The sequence below is a fragment of the Callithrix jacchus genome, chromosome 12 (assembly GCF_049354715.1).
Source record: "Callithrix jacchus isolate 240 chromosome 12, calJac240_pri, whole genome shotgun sequence".
Classification (NCBI taxonomy): domain Eukaryota; kingdom Metazoa; phylum Chordata; class Mammalia; order Primates; family Cebidae; genus Callithrix; species Callithrix jacchus.
In genome coordinates this window covers 2,627,492-2,652,726 of record NC_133513.1, presented here as the reverse complement: position 1 = coordinate 2,652,726, position 25,235 = coordinate 2,627,492, and the positions used below count along the sequence as shown (strand labels likewise).

General features: G+C 61.6%; 2 protein-coding genes across 5 annotated transcripts; both read left to right on the top strand.

Moving 5' to 3' along the window:
- Positions 1 to 6,844: 6,844 nt before the first annotated feature.
- Positions 6,845 to 17,614, top strand: PGAP6 (post-GPI attachment to proteins 6). The gene is made up of 13 exons (XM_035266331.3): positions 6,845 to 7,134; positions 11,220 to 11,397; positions 11,490 to 11,697; positions 11,889 to 12,016; positions 12,273 to 12,541; positions 12,628 to 12,947; positions 13,309 to 13,399; positions 13,486 to 13,609; positions 13,829 to 13,965; positions 14,296 to 14,474; positions 14,541 to 14,687; positions 15,833 to 15,949; positions 16,251 to 17,614. The coding sequence occupies exons 1-13, from the start codon at positions 7,002 to 7,004 to the stop codon at positions 16,545 to 16,547; spliced, it is 2,328 nt and encodes a 775-aa protein (XP_035122222.1). The 5' UTR covers positions 6,845 to 7,001; the 3' UTR covers positions 16,548 to 17,614.
- Positions 17,615 to 17,855: 241 nt separating this feature from the next.
- On the top strand, positions 17,856 to 22,065 carry MRPL28 (mitochondrial ribosomal protein L28). 4 transcript variants are annotated; one of them, XM_078344169.1, is made up of 6 exons: positions 17,856 to 17,926; positions 18,486 to 18,661; positions 19,534 to 19,686; positions 20,089 to 20,223; positions 20,310 to 20,396; positions 21,725 to 22,065. In XM_078344169.1, the coding sequence occupies exons 1-6, from the start codon at positions 17,860 to 17,862 to the stop codon at positions 21,830 to 21,832; spliced, it is 726 nt and encodes a 241-aa protein (XP_078200295.1). In that variant the 5' UTR covers positions 17,856 to 17,859; the 3' UTR covers positions 21,833 to 22,065. The 4 variants fall into 4 exon arrangements, with proteins under 4 accessions (XP_078200295.1, XP_017834085.2, XP_035122223.1 ...); XM_017978596.4 differs by having other exon boundaries at positions 17,886 to 17,912; positions 18,486 to 18,780; XM_035266332.3 differs by having other exon boundaries at positions 17,886 to 17,926; positions 18,486 to 18,780.
- Positions 22,066 to 25,235: the final 3,170 nt, after the last annotated feature.

Genomic DNA, 25,235 nt, shown 5'->3' with positions numbered 1-25,235 from the left:
ATCACGAGGTCAAGAGATCGGCACCATCCTGGTCAACAAGGTGAAACCCCGTCTCTACTAAAAATACAGAAAATTAGCTGGGCACGGTGGCGCGTGCCTGTAATCCCAGCACTTTGGGAGGCGGAGGCGGGTGGATCACGAGGTCAAGAGATCGAGACCATCCTGGTCAACATGGTGAAACCCCGTCTCTACTAAAAATACAGAAAATTAGCTGGGCATGGTGGCACATGCCTGTAATCCCAGCTACTGGGGAGGCTGAGGCAGGAGAATTGCCTGAACCCAGGAGGCTGAGGTTGCGGTGAGCCGAGATCGCGCCATTGCACTCCAGCCTGGGTAACAAGAGCAAAACTCTGTCTCAAAAAAAAAAAAAGAACCATTCCACAGCGTGGTGGTGTTGGCCTGTCATCGCCGCCACTGGGAGACCGAGGCAGGAGGATCCTTTGAGCCTAGGAGGTCAGCCCTGCAGTGAGCTGTGATGGTTCCTCTGCCCTCCAGCCTGGGTGACAGAGCAAGATCCTATCTCAATTAAAAAAAAAAAAAAAAAAGAGTCTGGGCTCGGTGACTCACCGCTGTAATCCCAGCAATTTGGGAGACCTAGGGGGGCAGATCACCTGAGGTCGGCAGTTCGAGACCAGCGTGACCAACATGGAGAAACCCCGACTCTGATAAAAACACAAAATGAGCTGGGTGTGGTGTTGCACGCCTGTCATCCTAGCTACCTGGGAGGCTAATGAAGGAGAATCACTTGAACCCGGGAGGCAAAGGTTGCAGCGAGCCCAGAGCCGCCCTGGTGCCACTGGATTCCAGCCTCAGGACCAAGTGACACTCTGTCAAAAAAAAAAACAACCCATATACTGCCATGTGTTTAATGTAAAACAACAACCAAAAAACCCTTCATTCAAAATTCTAGGAGTAAGTGCCTCCTACTTTTTTTTTTTGAGACGGAGTTTCGCTGTTGTTACCCAGGCTGGAGTGCAATGGCACGATCTCGGCTCACCGCAACCTCCGCCTCCTGGGTTCAGGCAATTCTCCTGCCTCAGCCTCCTGAGTAGCTGGGATTACAGGCACGCGCCACCATGCCCAGCTAATTCTTTGTATTTTTAGTGGAGACGGGGTTTCACCATGTTGACCAGGATGGTCTCGATCTCTTGACCTCGTGATCCACCCGCCTCGGCCTCCCAAAGTGCTGGGATTACAGGCGTGAGCCACCGCACCCGGCTGTACCTCCTACTTTTTTGGTTGGAAAATGAACTTTGGGTTTATATTTATTTGTCTGTTTATGGAGACAGAGTCTTGCTCTGTCGCCCAGGCTGCAGTGCAGTGACACAGTCTTGGCTCACTATAAACTCTGTCTCCTGGGTTCAAGCGATTCTCGTGCCTCAGCCTCTCCAGTCGCTGGGACTACAGGTGTGCACTGTGCCTGGCCAATTTTGATTTTTTTTGAGATGGAGTCTCTCCCTGTTGCTCAGGCTGGAGCACAGTGGTGCAATGTCAGTTCACTGTGACCTCCGCCTCCCGGGTTCAAGGAATTCTCCTGCCTCAGCCTCCTGAGTAGCTGGGACTACAGGCATCCACCACCATGCCCAGCTAATTTTTGTATTTTTGGTAGAGACGGGGTTTCACCATGTTGACCAGGATGGTCTCGATCTCTTGACCTCGTGATCCACCCGCCTCGGCCTCCCAAAGTGCTGGGATTACAGGCTTGAGCCACCGCGCCCGGCCTTTATTTATTTGTTTATTTTTGAGATGAGGTCTCGCTCAGTCACACAGGCTGCAGTGCAGTGGGGCGATCTTGGCTCACTGCAGCCACAATCTCCTGGGCTCAAGAGATCTTCCTGCCTCAGGCTCTGGAGTAGCTGGAACTATAGACACATGCCACCATGTCTGGCTAAATTTTTTTTTTTTTCTTTTAGAGACTGGGTTTCACCATGTTGCCCAGGCTGGGAAAATGACCTTTTTTTTTTTTTTTTTTTAATGAAAGAATAATAATGGATGGTAGTGGAGCCTAACAAAACCCCCAAACCTCTGGGAAAACGATTTTTGTCTGTGAAACTCTGATGCCTGGACACCTCTGGTGTGTTCATGCTGACAGGCTGGGGCATTGGGTCAGAAAGACGGGGTTACCATCTGCACCCCTCCTGCCTGACTACAGAGAGTGAGAGACCCTTTTCCTGCCCCCAGGAAACTCGGGGTGGAGTGGGGAGACACGGTACCCTGTGTTAACCAGGTGGCCGTGAACAGACAGAGGGAAGCTCGTTCAACCTGCAGAACCTGGGAGAGTCTCCACAGGGGGAGAGGGGCCCTCAGAGGGCTGCACACAGGGATCATTTGGGGCCGGTGCACAGGGTGGTTATTTGGAGAAAATTGGATTACAGCTTTTTTTGCTTCTATTTAATGTTTGATTAAATAAAACATTTATTTATCAGGGCAACTGTAATAACGTTTATTGCTGCTGGGCGAAGAGCACACCGATTCTGGGAAACCTGCTCCCACACCCAGCAAGCCTCCCCTCTGGACAGGCTCACCAGAGGGGACCTGGGGAGAGGTTTGAGGGTCTTCCTGAGGATGTGTCCATGTTATCCAGTAACTGGATTTTTCCACTTCAGCGACATTCCTTCAGAAAATCCATTTATTGACCTTCTTAAAATTGCTTAAAAGAATCAGAGTAGGCCAGGCACGGTGGCTCATACCTGTAAGTCCAGCAATTTGGGAGGCAGAGGTGGGCGGATCGCAAGGTCAAGAGTTCAAGACCATCCAGGCCAACATGGTGAAACCCCGTCTCTACTAAAAATACAAAAATTAGCTGGGCGTGGTGGCACCTGCCTGTAGTCCCAGCTACTCGGGAGGCTGAGGCAGGAGAATCGCCTGAACCCAGGAGGCAGAGGTTGCGGTGAGCCGAGATCGCACCACTGCACTCCATTCTGGCGACAGAGTGAGACACCCTCTCATTAAAAAAAAAAAAAAAAAAATCCAGAGTAGGCCAGGCATGGTGGCTCAAGCCTGTAATCCCAGCGCTTTGGTAGGCCAAGGCTGGTGGATCACCTGAGGTCAGGAGCTCCAGACCAGCCTGGCCAACATAGTGAAACCCTGTCTCCACTAAAAATACAAAAATTATCCGGGTATGGTGGTGGGCACCCCTAATCCCAGCGACTCGGGAGGCTGAGAGGAGAATCGCTTGAACCCGGGAGGCAGAGGTTGCAGTGAGCTGAGATCGTGTCACTGTACTCCATCTTGGGTGGCAGAACAAGAATCCATCTAAAAAAAAAAAAAAATTCAGAGTATATTATAGAGCAATTTATACACCCATTCCCCTCATGAAGCGCCCAGGTTTTCTCGACTAGAAACATTTCTGCCGTAAACACCATCGTGTGTCTGCCCTTAGGCTCTAGTGTTCTCCATTACATTTTTTTTGACAAGGAGTCTCACACTGTTGCCCAGGCTGGAGTGCAGTGGCATGATTTCTGCTCACTGCAACCTCCGCCTCCAGGGTTCAAGCAATTCTCCCTGCCTCAGCCTCCTGAGTAGCTGGGATTACAGGTGAGTGTCACCACGCCCAGCTAATTTTTGTACTTTTAGTAGAGACGGGAATTCACTGTGTTGGCCAGGCTGATCTTGAACTCCTGACCTCAGGTGATCCGCCCGCCTCAGCCTCCCAAAGTGCAGGGATTACAGGCGTGAGCCACCGCACCCGACCTCTCCATTACATTTCAATGTTGCCACAATAATTTTCAAAAGTTTTGGGGGGTTCACAGTCCCACCAGCAAAGTGTGAGCGCCTGCTGTGGCGAGGACGGCGTCTGCGGTTTTGACAAAGCCGTTGTTTTGTTTCCCAGCCTCTGGACTTCCATCTGGGGATTCTCGCTCCCCCCAGAACTTCACCAGTCCTCAGCTGGAGCGTGGGAAGTGGGGGTTCTGCTGCATCTCTCCCTCTCTGGTGGGGAACTTGCGGCACAGGAACCTCAAACTAACGTGACTCACTCAGGGGAGGTGGTGGTCGTAGGTGGCCCAGCCTGGGGCAGGGACTGGGTCAGATGGAGCAGTTCCCAGCGCTTGTGCTAACCATGGCTGCTGTCTCTGCTTGACTCCAGTTGGCTGGTGGGTGCAGCCCAGCACAGCACACTGAAATCACAGCTCAGTGGCCAGGCATTGTGGCTGATGGCTGTAATCCCAGCACTTTGGGAGGCTGAGGCGGGCGGATCACAAGGTCAAGAGATCAAGACCATCCTGGCCAACATGGTGAAACCCCGTCTCTACTAAAAATACAAAAAATTAGCTGGGCATGGTGGCGCGTGCCTGTAATCCCAGCTACTCGGGAGGCTGAGGCAGGAGAATTGCCTGAACCCAGGAGGCGGAGGTTGCGGTGAGCCGAGATCGCACCATTGCACTCCAGCCTGGGTAACAAGCGAAACTCCGTCTCAAAAAAAAAAAAAAAAAAAAAAATACAAAAAGTTAGCCCGGCGCATTGGTGGGTGCCTGTAATCCCAGCTACTTGAGAGGCTGAGGCAGAAGAATCACTTGAACCCTTGAGACAGAGGTTGCAGTGAGCCGAGATCGTGCCACTGCGCTCCAGCCTGGTGACAGAGAGACTCTGTCTCACACACACACACACAAAAAAAAATCACAGCTCAGCAAAACCACAGTCCGATCTCTGTCCCTTTAAATTGAGAATCACCTGGGAAACCCCCAAACCCTCACCTGAGTCAGAGGACAGCTTAGCTGGGATTCCCAGGAGACAAAGGGTCTCTATAAGGCTCAGCCGGGGCTTCCTTCCTCCCCAGCAAACACCCTCCACGTCTGCAGCTCTGGCCTTCAGGGATCTGGGCTCCTAGACTCAGCTTCCCCTCCCGCTGTTCAGTAAAGCCTCCCCACCCACTGCGTGTGGAAAAGGTGCAAACAGGTACAGTCCCTGCGGCCACCCCCATCCCTACACCCCCCCCCCGTTTCTCCGCCCGCAGGGTCAGCCAGTGGAGCCGGTGCTGGGTCATTCCACACGTCGGGTGGTTGCCTTTGACACACACAAATGAAACGTGCTTTTCTCCCTTTTCCACACGAGTGGTAGCTCTCTGAACATACTGTCCTGCCCATTTCTTTCTTTCCGCTGCTGCTGCATCTGGTGGACACTTCCAGGCAGCACAGCTTCCCATCTTTCCTGTTTGGGCCAGAGCTCTGGCGCATCCGGACCCCGTATGAATGATCTGAATGTACCACCGGCTGGCGACCAGCATGTGGGCGGTGCCACATGAGTGAGTGGAGGTATGCAATGTCTCACTTCTGTGAGTGTCTGCAGGGAGAATTCAGAGGGAGAAGGCCCCCTGCTGCTGTTCCTTTGGCGGACAAATCCAGAGGTTCTCACTGGCCCCGACATCCTCCACCTGCTGCGAGCAGTGTCTGCTGGCCAGTCCCACCTGTCAGTGTAGTTTTTATTTGCCAATGTGTTAGGTGAAAGAGAAAAAAAGTCCCTTTAGCGGGCTTTTCCTTTTTTCTTTTTCTTTTTAACAGGTGGGGTTCTATAATCCCAGCACTTCGGGAGGCCGAGGCGGGTAGATCACAAGGTCAAAAGATCGAGACCATCCTGGTCAACAAGGTGAAACCCCGTCTTTACTAAAAATACCAAAATTAGCCTGGCATGGTGGCGCGTGCCTGTAGTCCCAGCTACTCGGGAGGCTGAGGCAGGAGAATTGCTTGGACCCAAGAGGCGGAGGTTGCGGTGAGCCGAGATCGTGCCATTGCACTCCAGCCTGGGTAACAACAGCGAAACTCCATCTCAAAAAAAAAAAAAAAAAAAAAAAAAAGATGGGGTTTCACCATGTTGTCCAGGCTGGTCTTCAACTCCTGACCTCAGGTGTTCCACCCACCTCGACCTCCCAAAGTGCTGGGATTACAGGCCTGGGCCACCGCGCACGGCCCCGGGGTTTTCCTTTTTTTTTTTTTTGACTCTTGCCATCACATCCTGAGAAGGACGCTTGAGTTATCCTCTTTGAGATGGAGTGTCGCCCAGGCTGGAGTGCAGTGACCCGGGACCACCGCTTAGGCAGCCTCCGCCTCCCGGGTTCCAGCGGTTCTCAGGCCTCAGCCTCCCAGGGAGCTTGTCACGGTCGTTTATTGCTAAGGGGAGCTCTGTGGTGTGAGCTGCAGGCTGTGCCCCGTCTCCCACGTGGGGGCCTTTTTGACTTGGCTTATGCAGTTTTGCTCTGCAGACGTCCCCCTCTCCCCACCCACGACCGAGTGGAACCTCTGTGTTCCGCGCCACGCTTGGAAAAGCCGCCTTGTCCCCAAGATGGAAACAGCTTCCCCGAGTTTTCTTCTCGGTTTCGTCGCTTCCTTTTTTAGGCTTAAATCTTCATGGTGGGAATCCATCCCGGCGTAAAGTGCCGCGCGCGCGCGCGCACGAGTGGCCACCACGGGCGGGTACTACAGTCCCTGGCACAGCAGCCTTCTCGTCCGGGCGTCACGCGTGGAATTTACACGCACCTGCAGCGGCTCTGCGGCGGGAAGGCTGGGGAGGCCGGCCCGGGGGTGCCGGTGCTGAGGCGCCTGGCTCAGGCCCACGCGCGCGGGGAACGGCAGGGCAGGGCGCGGGCCCCTCTTGGTCCAGGCGGAGGTCCGCGCCTCTGCGCCCCGGGGGCTCCCCGCGCCCGCCACGGAGGTCCCGGCCGAGCGGGGCTGGGACTCGGCGACCCGGAGCTTAAGCCTCGGGAGGAATGTCCTGCGTGTTCCTATCGCGCCCCGCGCTCCCCGTCCGTCCCGCGCTCCCCCCGGACCCCGCGCGTCCCATGTGACCCCGCCCAGCGCCCAGCGTCCGCGCCCGGGTTCCCGGCGGGGCCTGCGGGGCGGGGCCTGCGGGCGGAAGTGCCCGGGGCGACGGCGGCGGGGACCGGCCGGGCCATGGGCGCCGGGGGCAGAGGCGGCGGCGGCCGCAGAGGCGGCGGAGGCTGCCCGGGAGGCGGCGGGGGCTGGCGGCGCGGGACGCGGGCCGCGTAGCGCCGGGCGGAGCGCGGAGCCATGGGCCGGGCTGGCACCGGGACCTGGGGCGAGGCGGTGGCCGCGGTGGCCGCGGTGGTGGCGGGGCCGCTGCTGTTGCTGCTGCTGCTCGCCCAGCCCCCGCCTTCCGCCGCCGGCGACAGCAGGAAGAGCGGTGAGCGAGCGGCGCGGTCCACCGCGGGCGCGGGGCGGTCACCGGGGGCGCGGGGCCGCCATCGGGAGCGCGGGGCCACCATCAGGGACGCGGGGCGGTCACCAGGGGCGCGGGGCCGCCATCGGGAGCGCGGGGCCACCATCAGGGACGCGGGGCGGTCACCAGGGGCGCGGGGCCGCCATCGGGAGCGCGGGGCCACCATCAGGGACGCGGGGCGGTCACCAGGGACGCGGGGCGGTCACCAGGGGCGCGGGGCCCTCAGGGGCTAGGGCGGGCGGGGCGGGATTGTGACTCTTCCGGGCGCACCTGTGCGCTCACCTGGCGCGGGCGCAGGGCGGGAGTTGGGGGGCTCAGGGTGGCCCTTGGTGGCGCTTCGTGTCCGAGGGATCGAGGCGGACGGGACCCTGCGCTCCCTCCTCGATCCCCCGAACCGGGTTCGGCCACATCGGCCCCTGGGAGCGCCCTCTCCCCTCCTCCTCGCAAAACGCTCAGGTCCAGAGCGCTCGTTGCGCTCGGGACAGGAAAGTGGAGGGGCCCGGGGGACTCTGCCCCGGACTCCCGGCTGGGAGGGAGGAGTGGCTGGGCTTGAGCTCTCCGGCCCCGTCCGGCCTGGGGAGCGCCAGCGCTGGGAGAAAGTTGTTAGACTCTGGAGCGGGTCCCCGGGGCATCATGGCTCCCACAGTGACCACCAGCCCTGATGCCGCCGCTTCCTACGGCCGGCCTTGCTTCTGGGAGGAGGGACTCGCAGCTGGCATAGGAGCCTCTGGTCCGGGGGACTGAGGGGAACTGGGCGCCCCTCTCCCCTCTTGTTCAGAAACTTGCCGGACTGCCTTCGCATTTCTGTTTCCTGAGGGTCCCCGCCGCTGACCACGGTCCAGGGGGAGAAGGTGTTACCCTTCAGGGTCTCCACAGGGTAGGGGCTCGGGTGTGGAGCCCACCCGGAGATGGTGAGGACTTGCCCTGGCTTCTGTGGCCTGGGACTCCCGACTGCCGTGTGGGCCGAGTCCTTGCCAGGCGGCTGATGTTTGCTGTTCCCCGACTTCCCGGCCCCCAGGCGCTCCCCCTTCCCTGAAATATTGCTCCTTTGAGCTCCTGTTTCTTTTGGGGTCTGTGCCCCCTGATTTCTGAGCTTGGCACATCTAGAGATGAAAGGCGGTTTTCCCCGAGGACCGTGTCCCTGATTAAATGGCTCTATGTGCCTGGCGCGGTGGCGCGTGCCTGTAGTCCCAGCTACTCGGGAGGCTGAGGCGGGAGGATCACTTGAGTCCAGGAGTTCTGGGCTGTAGGGCACTAGGCAGATCGGGTGTCCGCGTTAAGTTCGGCCGCAATATGGTGACCTCCCGGGAGCGGGGGACCACCAGGTTGCCTACGGAGGGGTGAACCCGCCCAGGTTGGAAACGGAGCAGGTCAAAACTCCCGCTGATCAGTAGTGGGATCGCGCCTGTGAATAGGCATTGCACTCCAGCCTGGGCAACACAGCAAGACCCCATCTCTTAAAAAAAATAGATATAAAAATAAATAAATGCATACATATATACATAAATGGCTTCATGGTGGGCTTGAAGCTCACGCCAAATCCCAGCACTTTGGGGGGGCCAAGGCACGAGGATCCCTCAAGCCCAGGAGACTGGTCTGGGCAACAAAGGGAGACTCCGTCTCTGTAAAAATTCAGCTGAGTGTGGTAGTATGCGCCTGTGGTTCCAGCGCATGGGAGGCTGAGGCTGCAGGGAGCATGTTCATGGCATTGCACTCCAGCCTGGGTGACAGAGTGAGACACTCAGAAAAACCTTACTCCATTGGAAGATGGCAAAGGAAATTCTCCTCTGTCCCAGAGCTCAGGCCTGGTGAGGGTCCCTGGGAGATGGAACACCTGGGTGTGGGCAGTGGAGAGGCCCGGTGGGTGGGCTCAGCCCCTCAGCTCCTCCCAGCCTGCTGAGGAGCAACTGCTCTGTGCCCCTGGTTTCTGGCTCTGTGGGTGGTCAGGGTCTCCCATGGGTGCCTGTCCTGGTTTGGAGGATATGGGAGACATCCTCCTTCACTCAGATTCCCGGGACAGGCTCAGGGACTTTCACTCCCCGCTTCCCCACCCGGCCCTGTGTCCTGGAGGGGCTGTGGGGCAGGCAGGGGTGTGTGTAACTGGCTCTCCTCGCCCTGTGGTCACTTTGGGCTCAGAGCACCACTAACAACCTGGAACGTGTGGGCGTCTGGAGCGAGAAGCTTGGGCTGCAGAGCCCTGGGAGAGACCCGGAGGGGCTGTGAGCCCTGGGAGAGGCCTGGAGGGGCTGCGGAGAGGCCTGGAGGGGCTGTGAGCCCTGGGAGTTGGGGACTGGGTGTTAGGACAAGCTTGAGCAGATCTCTTATCTGTGTGCACCTGCTGAAACTTCACAGCCATCAGCTGGGTTCTAGGTGTCCTCAGGCTGGTGCTCCAGGGCCAGAGAGGCCCCGGGCTTTGCTCCAGCTGGCCCAGGAGCTTTGAGCTGCAGGTGGCATCCCTTGCCTGCCCTCCCCCCCACCCCAGGCTGCCTGTCTTTCCAGGAAACTGTGGTCCTTGGGGGTTGCCCTGCTTCAGCTCCCAGCACTCGAGCATTATCAGGCCACAGCTGGGTGGGTGGGACCTGGGGGCCAGCCGACACCTGGGAAGCCTAGAATGAATGCATTGTGGACGCAGCCTGCCCCTGCCCAGCTCCCATGCCGGGCTCCCCTGAAGCTTGGCCTGGCTTTGCCAACAGGCTGCTTTTGGCAGGTGCCTCTATGGGAGCGTCATGCGGTTGGCAGCAGAGCCCAAGGTTCACCTGTCTTCCTCCTCAGGAGGGTCCTGGACCTGACCTGGCCGCTCTCCCAGCGACACCGAGTGTGCCAGATGGGGAGCTGCAACTGAGGGGGAGGAGGCCGCACCCTGCGGTGTCCGCTGTGCTTTTCTTCCTGAAGCTTTTGTCACATTAACCTCTGAGGGAGGGGCCTTCCCAGGAGGAAGCTGGGACCCAGGGAGGGAAGGATGCCCAAAGTCACTAAGGCATGAGGCGAGGGCCTGGCCCCAGGCTGGGGGTGAGAGCCTGGGGGTCCTCGCCTGGGGCCACAGGCAGGCTGTCTCCCACGGGTCCTGGCCTGGGGCCGCAGGCAGGCTGTCTCCCACGGGTCCTCGCCTGGGGCCGCAGGCAGGCTGTCTCCCACGGGTCCTCGCCTGGGGCCGCAGGCAGGCTGTCTCCCACGGGTCCTCGCCTGGGGCCGCAGGCAGGCTGTCTCCCACGGGTCCTGGCCTGGGGCCGCAGGCAGGCTGTCTCCCACGGGTCCTGGCCTGGGGCCGCAGGCAGGCTGTCTCCCACGGGTCCTGGCCTGGGGCCGCAGGCAGGCTGTCTCCCACGGGTCCTCGCCTGGGGCCGCAGGCAGGCTGTCTCCCACGGGTCCTCGCCTGGGGCCGCAGGCAGGCTGTCTCCCGCCTTCCTCCATCCCAGCATCAGGCAGGGGCACGTACCCTGAGTACAGTTAGGAGCCTTGCCCATTTGGAAGGCAGCAGGCAGCTATCCCCTTGTTCTCATGGCTGGCCAGGCTTCTGGCCTGGGGCCCCTCCCACATGCAGGGTCTCCCTCTGGGTAAGGGGGAATCTGGGCTCTGGTCTGACTGTGTCCAAAGGCATGATGGCCCTAGCAGGCAGCCAATCCATCCAGTGACGGGGATGTGGGAGGCTCAGAGGAGGTGGGAGGACTGTGCCTTGGTGTCCAGGGCAGATGTGGTGACGCCCGCCGTGTCCCTCAGCTTTGACCTGGGCTGGAGGCTGGAGGCAGTCAGGGTGGCAGTGGGTGCTGGGTGCCCCGGGGCTTGTTTAGAAGCTGCTGCAGTGAGGCAGCCCCTGTGAAAATCCCAGATGCCTGGAGGGTGGGATGTAGGCAGTTTGGGAGAGGAGCCAGAGGACTGGCTGAGGGGCAACGATCTCTAGGGGCCAGAGGGTAGCCATGGCCTTTGCCAGGCTCAGAGTTGGTGTGCCAAGGGCTCCAGGTGGGTCCCTGGGGACTCCCAGCCCTTTTTCTCTGGGGGCCTCGTCCTAGAGGAGGGCTCCCAGCCTGGCTTACGCCTCCTTGTCCTCGCAGAGACGGGGCTGGTGTCCGAGCACTTCTCGCAGGCCCCGCAGAGACTGTCCTTCTACAGCTGGTACGGCAGCGCCAGGCTCTTCCGCTTCCGCGTGCCCCCAGACACCGTGCTGCTGCGCTGGCTTCTGCAGGTCTCGAGGGACAGCGGCGCCACCTGCACGGACGCAGAGATCACCGTGTATGTGGCAGCCTGCCCTCCCGCCCCCCGCCCAGCTTCCTGCGCCTGGCCAAGGCCTGCGCCTGAGCCCCGCGCTGCTCTCCCGTCTCCAGACACTTCCGCTCCGGTGCCCCTCCTGTCATCAACCCGCTGGGCACCCGCTTCCCTGACAACACGTCGGTGCAGCCCTCCTTCCAGGTCAGGTTGCCGCTGAGCGCTGCACCGCTAAGCAATGTCTCGGTCAACGTTTCCCACCCGGCCCCTGGGGACTGGTTCGTGGCCGCCCACCTGCCCCCCTCATCCCAGAAGATCGAGTTGAAGGTGAGGGGGACTGCCCTCTTGGGATGGAGGCAGAGAACCTTGGGGGGTGTGGCCGGCCCCTGCCGGCCATCTCTGCAGGGTGGTCCTTGCTCAGGGGCCAGCCCTGCTCTCTGCACACCTGGGGTTCTGGTGGGACCCTGTCTCCCGCCTGCATCCTCTGACCCCCACCACCCCACCTGTTCTTTCCCTAGGGCTTGGCTCCCACCTGCTCCTATGTCTTCCAGCCTGACATGCTGGCCAAGCGGGTGGTTGAGATTTCCATCGTGGAGCCGGATGTGCCCTTTCCACAGACCCTGGTCTCCCACCCCAGCTACCTCAAGTGAGTGGGGGCCAGGTGCAGCCCAGCTCTGCCCTCCGGCCCTGCCTGGGATTTGGTGGGGTGGCTGAGAGAGCCTGGCCCTGAGCCCTGGGGTTGGGCTGGGAAGTGGTCTAGATGCCCAGCCCCCTTTGGCCCCCACCTGAGTGGGCGGAGGGATGGAAGAGCCTGAGCACACTGCGCCCCCTCGCTGCAGGGTCCCCGCCCATGTGGGCGGAGGGATGGCGCAGCCTGAGCCAGCGGCCTCCTCTCACCACAGGGTCTTTGTCCCCGAGTACACGCGGGAGCTTCTGCTGGAGCTGAAGGGCTGCGTGTCCCACGGGAGCCTGGGCTGCCCCGTGCGTCTCACCGTGGGCCCGGTCACCCTGCCTGGCAACTTCCAGAAAGTGCTCACCTGCGCCGGGGCCCCCCAGCCCTGCCGCCTACTGCTGCCCTCGCCGCCCTGGGACCGGTGGCTGCAACTGACAGCTGAGAGCCTGGTGGGGCCCCACGGGACAGTGGCTTTCAGTGCTGTAGCCACCCTCACAGGTGGGCCACGTGGGGAGGGATGGCCCTGTCCCCTGCCCCCGGACACACAGACCTTCCTCCAACCAAGCCCATTGACCTCTCGGCAGCCTGCAGGCCATGGAGTGTGACCGTGCAGCCCTTTCTGCAGAGTGTGTGGAACCAGACCTTCAACGCCTCTGTTGGTTGGCCGTCCCCAGGCCCTGACCACCGGGACCTGGGCAGGAGTGGCGGGGTGGGCGGCGGACCCTTCTGCCTCACGAATCACCCAGTCACGCGAGAGGACACGGACGTGGTGTCTGTGCACTTCCAGCCCCTGGACAGGCTCTCGGTGACGGTGCGCTCGGACACGCCCTCCGTGATGCGGCTGCGCCTCAACACCGGCATGGACAGCGGCGGCTCCCTCACCGTCTCGCTGCGGGCCAACAGGGTAACCGCCGTCCTGCAAGAGGCCTGTCTGCAAGCGTCCTGTGGCCTGGGCTCGGGCAGGGCTTCCTCGCTTACCTTGGCACTGGGAAAGGCCAGAACAGGGGCCCGTCAGAGGGGGCCTCCCCAGCTGGGCAGCCTTGCTGCTGTCAGCAGGCCCCAGGGCTGTGGGGCAGCTAGGGTCAGAGGTGGGGTTGAGGCAGGGAGTGCCAGGGCCCGGGCAGGAAGGGTCCCGGTGGGCCCATAGGAGTCTCAGTGCCAGGCTGAGCTGGCATGTGGGGCAGATGCCGCTGCTGCCTCTGGGGGCCTGGCCCCGCTGCAGCCGGGGGCTTCTGGGGCTGAGCCAGCACTGGCTCCCTTTCCAGACGGAGATCAGGAATGGGACCGTCGTAGTGGCCTGCATGAATGCCGCCTCACCCTTCCTCAGCTTCAACACCTCGCTCAACTGCACCACAGGTAGGACGGGCAGGCGTCCCCGTCAGCGTGGCCCCGGCCAGACCCCCACCCCGGCCTCCTCTGACAGGTTCTCCGGCCCCCTGCAGCCTTCTTCCAGGGTTACCCCTTGTCTCTGAGCGCCTGGTCTCTCAAGGCCAACCTCATCATCCCCTACCCAGAGACGGACAACTGGTACCTCTCCCTGCAGCTCATGTGCTCTGACAACGAGGAGTAAGTAAGCCTGGGGCAGGGACGGGAGTCAGGCACCCTGTCATTTCGCTCAGGACCACGGCCCTGGCTACCTGGGGCTGGTGTTCGGAGTGACCCAGCTATCAGGGTGCTTCCTCCAGGGCTGCTGAAAGCTGGGGCCTCCATGCTGGGTTCTTGTGTCCGTTGGCCAGTTGGCTGACAGATCCCTGCACCAGCTTTCCTGTGGCCCCTTCCTCAAAGGGACTGTGAGCAGGCCGCAGTCCACGTGGAGACCACCTTGTACCTGGTGCCCTGTTTGAATGACTGCGGACCCTATGGCCAGTGCCTCCTGCTCCGCAGACACGGCTACCTCTATGCCGGCTGCAGCTGCAAGGCAGGTGAGCGCAAGGGCCCTGCCCGCCCCGGGACACTGTTGCTGTTGCCTTCCCAGTGCTGTGCCATGCCTTTCCCCTGGGGCTGGAGAGAGACCCCTGCAGAGCAACGCAGGGGCAAAGCCCCCTCCCTCCTTCCCTGTTCCCCACCAACAACCCGTCTGCTGGGCACAGGCACGAGATATCCCTGGGGGTGGAACTTGGTTCCCACCCGCCTTGCCTGCCCAGCTGGCTCCTGGATGAGGAAGGGGCTTTTCTGCAGGGTCCTGGGTAAGGGGTGGGCCCTGAGGTTCGGCAGTGCCCCCAGCCTCCGCCCCGCGGGTTGTATGCCCCCAGGCTGGCGTGGGTGGAGCTGCACGGACAACAGCACGGCCCAGACGGTGGCCCAACAGAAGGCAGCCACGCTGCTGCTGACGCTCAGCAACCTCATGTTCCTGGCCCCCATCGCCGTGTCAGTGCAGCGCTTCTACCTGGTGGAGGCCTCCGTCTACGCCTATACCATGTTCTTCTCCACGGTAGGCCGGACCCTCCCACAGGGGCGTGGGGTGGGAGGGGGCTGCGCTCACTGGGCCTCCCCACAGTTCTACCACGCCTGCGACCAGCCCGGGGAGGCTGTGCTGTGCATCCTCAGCTACGACACGCTGCAGTACTGTGACTTCCTGGGCTCCGGGGTGGCCATCTGGGTCACCATCCTGTGCATGGCACGGCTCAAGACACTGCTGAAATACGTGAGTGACCCTCGACGCCGGGGTGTGGTCTCTGGGGGAGCAGGACCCCCAGGTACAGCCTGTACAAGGCAGTACAGAGGGAGAGGCCAGACCTGACTGTGGGCACGGCCCCTGGAAACGCCTATCTTGCTGAGCGTGGTGGCCCACACCCATAATCCCAACACTTTGGGAGGCTGAGGTGGGAGGATCCCATGAGGCCAGGGGTTCAAGAGCAGCCTGGGCTATACAAAAAACCCCAAAAAGTTAGCTGAGTGTAGTGGTGCCTGCCTGTGGTTCCAGCTACTCAGGAGACTAAGGTGGGAGGATTGCTTGATCCCAGGGATTGGAGGCGCTGAGGTGAGCTGAGATCACAGCACTCCAGCCTGGCTGACGAAAGCAAAGGAAAGAGGAACCTCGTGTGTTACGTGATGCCGCACGGACACGAGGCTCTGAGGCCCCATGGGCAGATGGGAGGGAGCACTGCTAGCTGTTTGGAGGATGCCAGGAAGGAAGGGGGTAGGCAGGGAAGGCCAGGGTCCCCACCTGTGCTCCCTGGGTCCTTCGTGCCAAGGATGCCCTGGAGACTCTGTGGCAGCCAGTGCTGTCACAAGAAGACTTGTGCCCTGGGCCTGTGAGCTGCATGCTCTGCCCTCCTGTCTGCTCTGGGAACTGCAGGCTGGGTACTGCCCCAGGGGGGTGCCCATGGGAGCCCCACTGCCAGGGTAGCCGGGAGGCTCACAGGCACCAGGGTCCTGCAGGGCCGAGTGCAGGTTCTGAACCTGCAGAGAGGTGGAGAACTGCAGGTTGTGAGCAGAGGTATCTGATGGAGGCTCAGGGATGGGACCTCCTTGCCATGGAGCAGTGGGTGGGAAACTGAAGCTGCCCTGATGGGAGACTCCTGGAAACCCAGGGGTGCAGGGGGCTGGTGAACGTGTGGGTGCAGAGCTGCCACACATGGCTGTCCAGTTTGTGTGACCACCTTCTAGTCCCCCAGAGGTGTCTGCCTGGCCATACTCACCTGCGGATGCAGTACAGAAGCTGAAGGAGGGGTGCTTCCTGGCCAGCTGGCAAAGCTGGTCGAAGGGTGCCAGCAGCTCGGAGGGGGACAGGCAGAGGTGCTGTCCTGCCGGGCCTGGGGCCCTCAGTCATCCCTGTGTCTTACCCAGGTGCTGTTTCTCCTGGGCACACTGGTCATCGCCATGTCCTTGCAGCTGGACCGCAGGGGTATCTGGAACATGCTGGGGCCCTGCCTCTTTGCCTTCGTGATCATGGCCTCCATGTGGGTAAGGAGCCGGGCTGGCTGGCGCTCCTGCCCAAATGGTCGGAGAATAGGGCCCGGCCCCTTGCTCTGGCCATGTTCCCATCACTGAATGCCCACATCTGCTGGGGCTGCCGTGCCACCAATAGGGGCCCAGCACGGCTGTATCCCTGAGGACCAGTGGGCTTGAGCCCCCTGGAAGCAGCGCAGTCTTGTGGTTCAGCTGCCCAGACCTGGGCAGGCCCCCAGTAACCACTGTTCCCGGGCCCTGGGAGCGACAGCCCCAGCCCCACCTGCACTGAGGCCTGCGTGGCCGTTTTCTCCAGGTGTACCGCTGCGGGCACCGGCGCCAGTGCTACCCCACCTCGTGGCAGCGCTGGGCCTTCTACCTCCTGCCCGGCGTATCCATGGCCTCCGTGGGCATTGCCATCTACACCTCCATGATGACCAGCGACAACTACTACTATACCCACAGCATCTGGCACGTCCTGCTGGCCGGGAGCGCGGCCCTGCTGTTGCCGCCGCCTGCCGAGCCCGCCGAGCCCTGGGCCTGCTCGCCGAAATTCCCCTGCCACTATCAGATCTGCAAGAACGACCGTGAGGAGCTGTACACAGTGACATGACACCGGCCGGGGGACCCCCGCTGCTCCGACAACCTCTTCAGCCAGGAGCTGTATGGAGGGGGTGGCACCCCGTCCAGCCCTGGGGAAGATTGATTTCCAGCTGAATAAAATTGGCCTGCGCACCGTCTCTCTTCCTCCTACCGAGGGGATGTCCTCCAGCAGTCGCACCTCTGCTGAGTTCCCTCGTGTTGCTTGTAGAGGACAGGGGTCTGTGTGAGGGTGGGGCCGTGTGCTCTGCCTGCCTGCGGAGGGCTAGAGACGGGGAGAAGGACTCCCTGTGATCCTGCTCCCTGGCGAAGCTGGGGCTCAGGAGGCCTAAGCCCACCACTGTGGTTGGGAGCTGTGCCCTCCCAGAACCCTGGTCCTGGCCCCTGGGTGCCCCTGGTGCCAGCCTGTCTGGAGCATGGAAGATCCCCCTCTGCTACTGGGGTCATGATAGGGACAGGTGACCAAGGTCCCCCCCAGAGCTGATGGGCACTGAGAATGCAGCCTCCTGCCCTGCCCCTCGCTTTTTCCTGGCTCTGGAGCAAGGGGTCTCTGCTCTGCTCCTCTGGGGGTGTGGCCCACAGGGAACCCTTACCCAGCCGGGTCCGGCCCACCCTTGTGTTTCGGGGGGGCCCCCCCGGGGAAGCCTCCTCTTGGTCCCAGGAGCTGTGGTGGTGGCTGCCCCCTGCACCAGGCTGTCTCTGTGCTAGGGAGGTCTTCTGGAGACTGGGCTGGGTGGGGGTTCCCTGTTGCAAGCCTTGGATGGGAAGCAAGGACCAGGAGCAACGCCGGGCCCCTCCCTGAGGCCTGTGAGTGTCTCCCATCCTGCCATGGAGACCTGCTCTCAGGGCTTCCCTTCCGGGTCTCGTCCTGAGCGTGGGCTTCCCGAGGGTCTTACCCCCATCCCCAGCCACCCTGCACTTGACCACCAAAGCAATCTCTAGGCTTATAAAAGAGAAACATGTACATACGGGGTTTTTTGGGGTAAAAGAAAATTCTGAAGCATTAAGACATATTTTTATGTAGATCTGATTTATCTGTGATTGGTGAATTTAATATTCTACAGTGACTTTTCAAACTAAGCGAGTTTTTACATTTTTTTCTGCGCTCCTTTCCGGGGAGGGGAGGTGTGGCCGGGGAAAAACAAGCCCCACGACGCCCTTCGCGGAAACGCCGGGGCCGCACATTGCCAACGGTGCCTTGAGCGGCTGCCGCTGTCTCTGCAGGGTGTTTTTCACGGTCCCTAAAGTCGGGAGATGGGGCGGGACCGGGAGGGGGGGTAGACGGATGGATTTTGCAGCCAATCAGCGGTGGGAGAGGGTCAGGCATGGCAGATCGGCTTCCGGTTCCGGTGGGGCGCCGAGTTCAGAGCTCTGAAAGGTGGGCTCAGGCAGGTGTGTGGGCGGGGGCCGGGGCAGCCGGGGAGGGGCAGGTGGGCTCAGGGCGGGGACCGGGGAGAAAGCCGGGGCGGGGGTAGGGGTAGGGGGTGAGAGCCGGGGGCCGGGGCAGGGGTAGGGGTAGGGGGCGAGAGCCTGGGGCCGGGGCAGGGGTAGGGATAGGGGGCGAGAGCCGGGGGCCGGGGCCGGGGTAGGGGTAGGGGGCGAGAGTCTGGGGCCGGGGTAGGGGTAGGGATAGGGGGCGAGAGCCGGGGGCCGGGGCCGGGGTAGGGGTAGGGGGCGAGAGTCTGGGGCCGGGGTAGGGATAGGGGGCGAGAGTCTGGGGCCGGGGTAGGGGTAGGGGGCGAGAGCCGGGGGCCGGGGTAGGGGTAGGGGTAGGGGGCGAGAGCCGAGGGCCGGGGTAGGGGCAGGGGTAGGGGGCGAGAGTCTGGGGCCGGGGTAGGGGTAGGGGGCGAGAGCCGGGGGCCGGGGTAGGGGCAGGGGTAGGGGGCGAGAGTCTGGGGCCGGGCCGGGCCGGCTGGGCTGCGGGTGAGTGTGAGCCCCCACCTTCCTCCAGGCCCGCGATGCCCCTGCACAAGTACCCCGTGGGGCTCTGGAAGCGGCTGCAGCTGCGGCAGGGCATCTGTGCCCGCCTGCCCAAGCACTTCCTGCGCTCCCTGGAGGAGGAGCGGACGCCCACTCCCGTGCACTATAGGCCCCATGGAGCCAAGTTCAAGATCAACCCCAAGAACGGTCAGTGGGAGCGTGTGGAAGACGTGCCCATACCCATCTACTTTCCCCGCGAGTCCCAGCGGGGGCTGTGGGGCGGTGAGGGCTGGATCCAGGGACAAAGATACGCCAACAACGACAAGGTGGGTCAGCCGGCGGGCTTCAGGGGCTCCTCCCGGGCACCTGGGGTACCTTGGAGAGACGCCATGGGTCCTGGGGGTTACAGCTGGTGGAGACGCTGCTCCGACAAAAGAGAACGCTGACAGTGAAGAACCACAGTTCTGGCAAACAGGACTGATAAAACAGGGGTGAGGAGGGGTGATCCAGGTTGGGGGAGCAGCCAGAGGCCCTGGGAAGTCAGGTAGAGTTAGGATGGGGAGGCGACCTGTGTGTGGAGCAGAGCAGGTAGGGGAGACGAGGCTGGCGGTCGGCCGCCTGCCCACTAAACTCCCCTGGGACACCTGTGAGGCCTTCCAGCTCCTAATTTGTAGTTGGATGAGGATGTGAGGGTCGAAGTCCTCTGGAGGGCAGAGCTTCGAGGCTGCTCTGGTGGCACTGCTGAAGCCTCTGGGAGACCTGTGTCACCTCCAGCTTGGAATGTGATGGCCTGTGAACTGTAGGGTTGCATGTACTTCTCATGCAGCGGCACCCATTCGGCAAGGGCAGGAACAGCCAGCTTGCTGGGGAGCAGCTGACCTCCGAGCATGCAGCCAGGTCCAGGGCTCAGCCTAGGGCAGCACTGGGCTGGGGGCCCAGCCCATCCAGCTTCAAGTCCCCAGCCTCACAGCAGTGCTTCTGTGATGGAGTCGCCTGGGGAGGGGGAGGGCAGTTCCCTAGGGCCCCCTTGGTCTGTAGGGGAAGCAGCAGCACTCACAGGGGCTCTGTCACCTCCTCAGCTCTCCAAGAGGCTAAAGAAGGTGTGGAAGCCACAGCTGTTTGATCGAGAGCTCTACAGCGAGATCCTGGACAAGAAGTTCACCGTGACTGTGACCATGCGGACTCTGGACCTCATCGACGAGGCCTATGGGTTCGACTTTTACATCCTCAAGGCAAGCAGGGTGGGGTCTGCTGTGCCAGTCAGTGCACGTGGGGTCTGGGAAGGGCCAGTTAGACACAAGGGATCCACAGGTCAGCATCACACCAGGTCCTAGCAAAGCGTGAATGGGGCCATGCCCCTTTCTGGTGCGCGCCAGTGGGGCTTCCTGCCTGCAGGAGAGGCCGTTGTTCTGTGGGTGTCTGACTCACCTGTGGGTCCTGAGTGAGCAGAGCCACCTTTCCCTGCTCTCTGTCTCCTGATCCCAACCCTGTGCCCAGGTGCTGGGGTAGCCCTGCCTGGGCCTTCTCTGGCGTGTCCAGACACCACCAGCTGCTAGAGAGGAGCCCAGTGGGTTGGCTGGAAGGGTAGGAGGGCCCTGCCACCAGCACCTGGTCCCATGTGAGCCTCCTGCCAGACCCCGAAGGAGGACCTGTGCTCCAAGTTTGGGATGGACCTGAAGCGGGGCATGCTGCTTCGGCTTGCCCGGCAAGACCCCCAGCTGCACCCGGAGGACCCCGAACGGCGGGCGGCCATCTATGACAAGTACAAGGTGAGGGTTTCCATCCTGCTCCCTGCGCCTGCAGCCTCCTGACCTGGCCCTGGGCCTCACTGCACTTTCCACCTCTGCCTGCCTAGGAATTTGTCATCCCAGAGGAGGAGGCAGAGTGGGTGGGCCTCACGCTGGAGGAGGCTATTGAGAAGCAGAGACTTCTGGAGGAGAAGGTGAGAGTGTGATCACCAGCCGCTGCTGCCCACCCAGGGCCTGGCGTCCGGGGCTGGGAAGTGTGCTGCTTGGACAGAGCCTGCACGAGGGGCCGCTGCACTGGGTGGGCCTGGGGAGGAGCTGCTGCTCTGCACTGCCCCCACAGAGGAGCACGGCCCGCTCCCTCCCCCGAGTCCCCACCCTCTCCTGCCGCAAGACCCGCAGTAGGAGGCACCTGCACGGAAGCTTTGGGCGGCCACCAGCATCCGAGGGTCTTCTTCCTTTCTCTCTGTGCCCTGGAGAGCTCTGGGGCCCCAGCATCCGAGGGTCTTCTTCCTTTCTCTCTGTGCCCTGGAGAGCTCTGGGGCCCCAGCATCCGAGGGTCTTCTTCCTTTCTCTCTGTGCCCTGGAGAGCTCTGGGGCCCCAGCATCCGAGGGTCTTCTTCCTTTCTCTCTGTGCCCTGGAGAGCTCTGGGGCCCCAGCATCCGAGGGTCTTCTTCCTTTCTCTCTGTGCCCTGGAGAGCTCTGGGGCCCCAGCATCCGAGGGTCTTCTTCCTTTCTCTCTGTGCCCTGGAGAGCTCTGGGGCCCCAGCATCCGAGGGTCTTCTTCCTTTCTCTCTGTTCCCTGGAGAGCTCTGGGGCCCCTGCATCCGAGGGTCTTCTTCCTTTCTCTCTGTGCCCTGGAGAGCTCTGGGGCCCCAGCATCCGAGGGTCTTCTTCCTTTCTCTCTGTGCCCTGGAGAGCTCTGGGGCCCCAGCATCCGAGGGTCTTCTTCCTTTCTCTCTGTGCCCTGGAGAGCTCTGGGGCCCCAGCATCCGAGGGTCTTCTTCCTTTCTCTCTGTTCCCTGGAGAGCTCTGGGGCCCCAGCATCCGAGGGTCTTCTTCCTTTCTCTCTGTTCCCTGGAGAGCTCTGGGGCCCCAGCATCCTAGGGTCTTCTTCCTTTCTCTCTGTTCCCTGGAGAGCTCTGGGGCCCCAGCATCCGAGGGTCTTCTTCCTTTCTCTCTGTTCCCTGGAGAGCTCTGGGGCCCCAGCATCCGAGGGTCTTCTTCCTTTCTCTCTGTTCCCTGGAGAGCTCTGGGGCCTGTGGTGGCTGTCGGGACAGGGAGCCCCTGATGGGGTGGCAGCTGGCTGCCCCCGTTCCCTCTCTTTATGACCACAGGGACAGGACAGGGCAGGTGTGTGCCTCCAGTGTCCCCAGGGGAGGGGGCTCCTCATCTCACAGGGCTCTGCCCTCCAGGGCTTCTCATGCCCCAGTTCCTCAGGTAGCAGCTGCTGGTCCCGTTCCCGCCAGAACTCCAGCTGCTCTGGGCTTCCCTGGTCTCACCGTGAGCCCTTCTCTCCTTCAGGACCCTGTACCCCTGTTCAAGATCTACGCGGAGGAGCTGCTCCAGCGGCTGCAGCGGCAGGCACTATCAGAGCCAATGCTGGTGCAGAAGAGAGCCAGTGGCCAGTGAGCGCACAGCCCCTCCGTGCCTGGCCTCCAGGCTCAGCCTTCCTCGACAGGCCTTTTGCACTGAGGATACAGATTCTGGGGGGCAGCGACGGCCACCAGTGGGTGGATCCTGCGGCTTCCAGCCTGGGGCCGCCTTGGCAGGGATCCCCAGGAGGCCCTCCCAGGGGCCCACGCTCGGGCAGTGCTCCTTGTGCCCGTGAGGCCGGGAGCGAGTAAAGTCTGGGCCAGGCTGCACGTGTGCATCTTTGCTCTGAGGACTGGCGTTCTCTTTGGGGATCCTGACCCTGTCACCCCTGGCCCTGCTGCCCCTGAGACCGCCGATGGGCCGTGGGCACTGACTCCAGCTGTCCATCCCCAGCTAAGCCTAACAGACTGAGGTTCCATTCTGTGTCGTTTTTTTTTTTTAAAGACAGAGTCTTGCTCTGTTGTCCAGGCTGGAATGCAGTGCTGCCATCTCAGCTCACTGCAACCTCCGACTCCTGGGTTCAAGCAATTCTCCTGCCTCAGCCTCCTGAGTAGCTGGGACTGCAGGGTCCCATCATCATGCCTGGCTGAATTTTGTATTTTACTAGAGACGGGATTTCACCATGTTGGCCAAGCTTGTCTGGAACTGCTGACCTCAGGTGATCCACCCGCCTTGGCCTCCTAAAGTGCTGGGATGACAGGTTGGAGCCACTGCCCGGCCCAGTCCTGTGTTTGTCTTTCCTCTGGTAGAGGGTCTGGTGTAGCTGGGGGCATCCAGGGTGCACTGCAGTGACACCCATTCCCTTTCCGTTGCACATTCCTGCCCTTCTGGAACATTCTCCAGAGCAGGGCAAGGGAGGCTGTGGCCTGGCTCTGCCAGGACTGGAAGGAACCAGGAGGGGCAGGCCCTCAATGAGGGCGGTGCTGGTGGCAGCTGCCTGAGTCAGGAGCCTCTGCCTGGTCAGCACTCTTGTGGCATAGTGGTGCAGGAGCTGGGGGGGTGACATGAACTTGGGGGACCTGCAACCTTGGTGTCCCCTCCTCTGCTAGCTCCCACCTGACCTGCAAGGTGGGGGCGTGGCCAGCAGGAAGCCAGGCTGTGTACCCTAAGGCTTTTCCGGCCCTGAGGTTTAGGGGTGTCTGACCCTCTCCCCCAACCCTTACCTGGAAATCCTGATCCTCCAGACCCATTTGGTTCTGCCAGGGAGCACAGGGAGGGCTCCTCCAGCCACACGTGCAGGATGACAAGGGGGGTTCATGTTCCCTGAGCCCAAGCCAGCCCCAGCTGGTGGCAGGATGGCGCGAACTGGAGGCAGCTGCTCGACTGGGGCCTGTTGGCTGATTGAGGGGCCCTGGCTCCCAAGGGGATGTGGCAGAGTCCAGAGGGAGTGTGCAGCTGGCCCTGCTGTACCTCAGAGGAGCCCGTGGTTCCTGGGGTCATACAGGGTCATGGGTCAGGACCTGCCTGGTTCAGAGCCCTGGGATTGCTCTGAGGTCTCAATCTGTCCACACCTGGCACCTCTGTCCACGTGTCCTTGTGCTACCTACACACCCGTGCCTTTGTGCAACATCCCTGCTCTGTGAATGAGCGGCCAAGGCAGGTGGATCACCTGAGGTCCGGAGTTCAAGAACAGCCTGGTAAAACGCTATCTCTACTAAATACAAAAAATTAGCAGGGTGTGGTGGCAGGTGCCTGTAGTCCCAGCTACTTGGGAGGCTGAGACAGGAGAATCACTTGAACCCAGGAGGCAGAGGTTGCAGTGAGCTGAGATTGCGCCACTGCACTCCGGCCTGGGCAACAAGAGCAAAATCGTCTCAAAAAAAAAAGTATGAAAAGCAGACAGTGCTCAGCTAGCCCCTGCCCCAACTCTGGGAGGCCATAAGGCTCAGCCAAGCTGCCCACACTATGGGTGCTGTTCCAGGCCCCAGCTCTAGCCAGAGTTGTGTTCTGGCCACTCCCTGCCCCCACCTACAGTTCCCATGATCAGCCCTGAACTTAGGTCAAGCATTCTCCAGCCCCTCCGCCTGCCCTGGCACGTCCCAGCTCAGGCCTTAGTGGCTGCTCCTAACTCAACACCTGCTCTATCCCTCCCCAGCCAAGGACCCAGGGCAAGCAGGGCTCCTGCCAAGGGTTTCCTGTGTCAGGCTCAGGGGGCCCCGAGGAGTTAGGGGCTAGACTTGGAGGTGGGCTGGTAGGCGCTGGCCTCAGTCCCCCTGTGGGCAGTGGTGGGACGCCCTGCATGGACTCGGTTGTGGGTCTGGGCCCAGGCTGTCCGCTGGCCAGTGGGAGGAGCTACGTTTGGCCTCAGCAGGTCACCTGTGCCAGTCACCTCGCTGGAGCCCAGGGCTGTTCGGTCCTCCCACGGGGAGGCCAGGGCAGACAGGTGGGGTCTAGGCGTGGTCAGGGCCCCGACTGCTTTTTGGTCAGAGGCCACAAAAGTCCTTGATTGAGAAAAGGGTAACAGGCCTTCAGTGAATGCCAGACCCATCTCTCCCCGAGGATCACACAGTGAGCCAGGGGCTGTACCCGCTCAGACATGCACATACTCAGGACACGTGCGGAACCAAGAACTGAGCTGGGAACCCGGGAGCTGACCTGGGAATGGCTGCTGGCCACTCTTCCCTCCCTCCCTGCGCCCATCCCTTCCAGAGCCAGGCCAGGCTGGGGCCACCGGACCCTCCTTCTGCCGTCCTCACCAATCATATCTGTCAGGCTACTTGCTGAAGTGCTGGGCTCCATCTCTGAGAACATCCAGTTCCCCTCACTGAGGCCTGCAGATCCTCAGGTGCCTGAAGCGGGAGGACGTCTGTGCAGAGCAAGGTCAGCCCCACAGGAGGCAGAGCTGCCATGCACTGGCCCAGCCTCTCAGAGCCTTCTGGGGCCGGGAGTCCCCACCACGTGTCCCAGGCTTGGCAGAGCCCATGTGTTTCCGTGACCACAGTCAGCCTCGGCTATGGGCAGGGGTCCCTTGGGGGTAGAAAATCAGAGGCCTGGAAAGGGTGTCAGTGACCCCCATCACTCCACCTAGAGATGGGGAAGCCAAGGCCAGGAAGGGTAGGGTGGAGTGGATGTGAGGCTGGCCTGGGGCACCCAGTCCCAACTCCATGCCTGACCGCTGACCCCAAGGGTCTTGCCTGCTTCCTGACTCTGGCTTAGGTGCACAGAAGCATCAGGATAGTGGAGAGAAGGGTGTGGAGAGCCGGCAGGCCCTCTGGGTCCCCTGGCACCTCTGCTCCTGCCCTGTGCCTGTGAGGGTGTTGGGAGCCCATGGGAGCTGCCGGGAGGCCACTGCGTGTCCCGTGGGCCTGTGCCAGTCTGCGCCTCCACCCTCAGTCCTTGGCCACCCTCTCCCTCTCACCAGTGCCTGCCTGTAACTCTGCCCCTGACATGGGCTGGGTTGTGTGGGGCTCCCAGGCTCCCTCCAGTTCTTATCCCTCTG

What these genes read in the sequence shown, in the direction of transcription:
- PGAP6 (XM_035266331.3), top strand. Translation starts at nt 7,002, where the DNA reads ATGGGCCGGGCTGGCACCGGGACCTGGGGCGAGGCGGTGGCCGCGGTG. An exon ending in TCAAGACACTGCTGAAATAC is followed by an intron (nt 14,688 to 15,832) that starts GTGAGTGACCCT and finishes TGTCTTACCCAG; the next exon opens with GTGCTGTTTCTCCTGGGCAC. An exon ending in TGATCATGGCCTCCATGTGG is followed by an intron (nt 15,950 to 16,250) that starts GTAAGGAGCCGG and finishes CGTTTTCTCCAG; the next exon opens with GTGTACCGCTGCGGGCACCG.
- MRPL28 (XM_017978596.4), top strand. Translation starts at nt 18,493, where the DNA reads ATGCCCCTGCACAAGTACCCCGTGGGGCTCTGGAAGCGGCTGCAGCTG. An exon ending in TCGACTTTTACATCCTCAAG is followed by an intron (nt 19,687 to 20,088) that starts GCAAGCAGGGTG and finishes GCCTCCTGCCAG; the next exon opens with ACCCCGAAGGAGGACCTGTG. An exon ending in CCATCTATGACAAGTACAAG is followed by an intron (nt 20,224 to 20,309) that starts GTGAGGGTTTCC and finishes CTGCCTGCCTAG; the next exon opens with GAATTTGTCATCCCAGAGGA.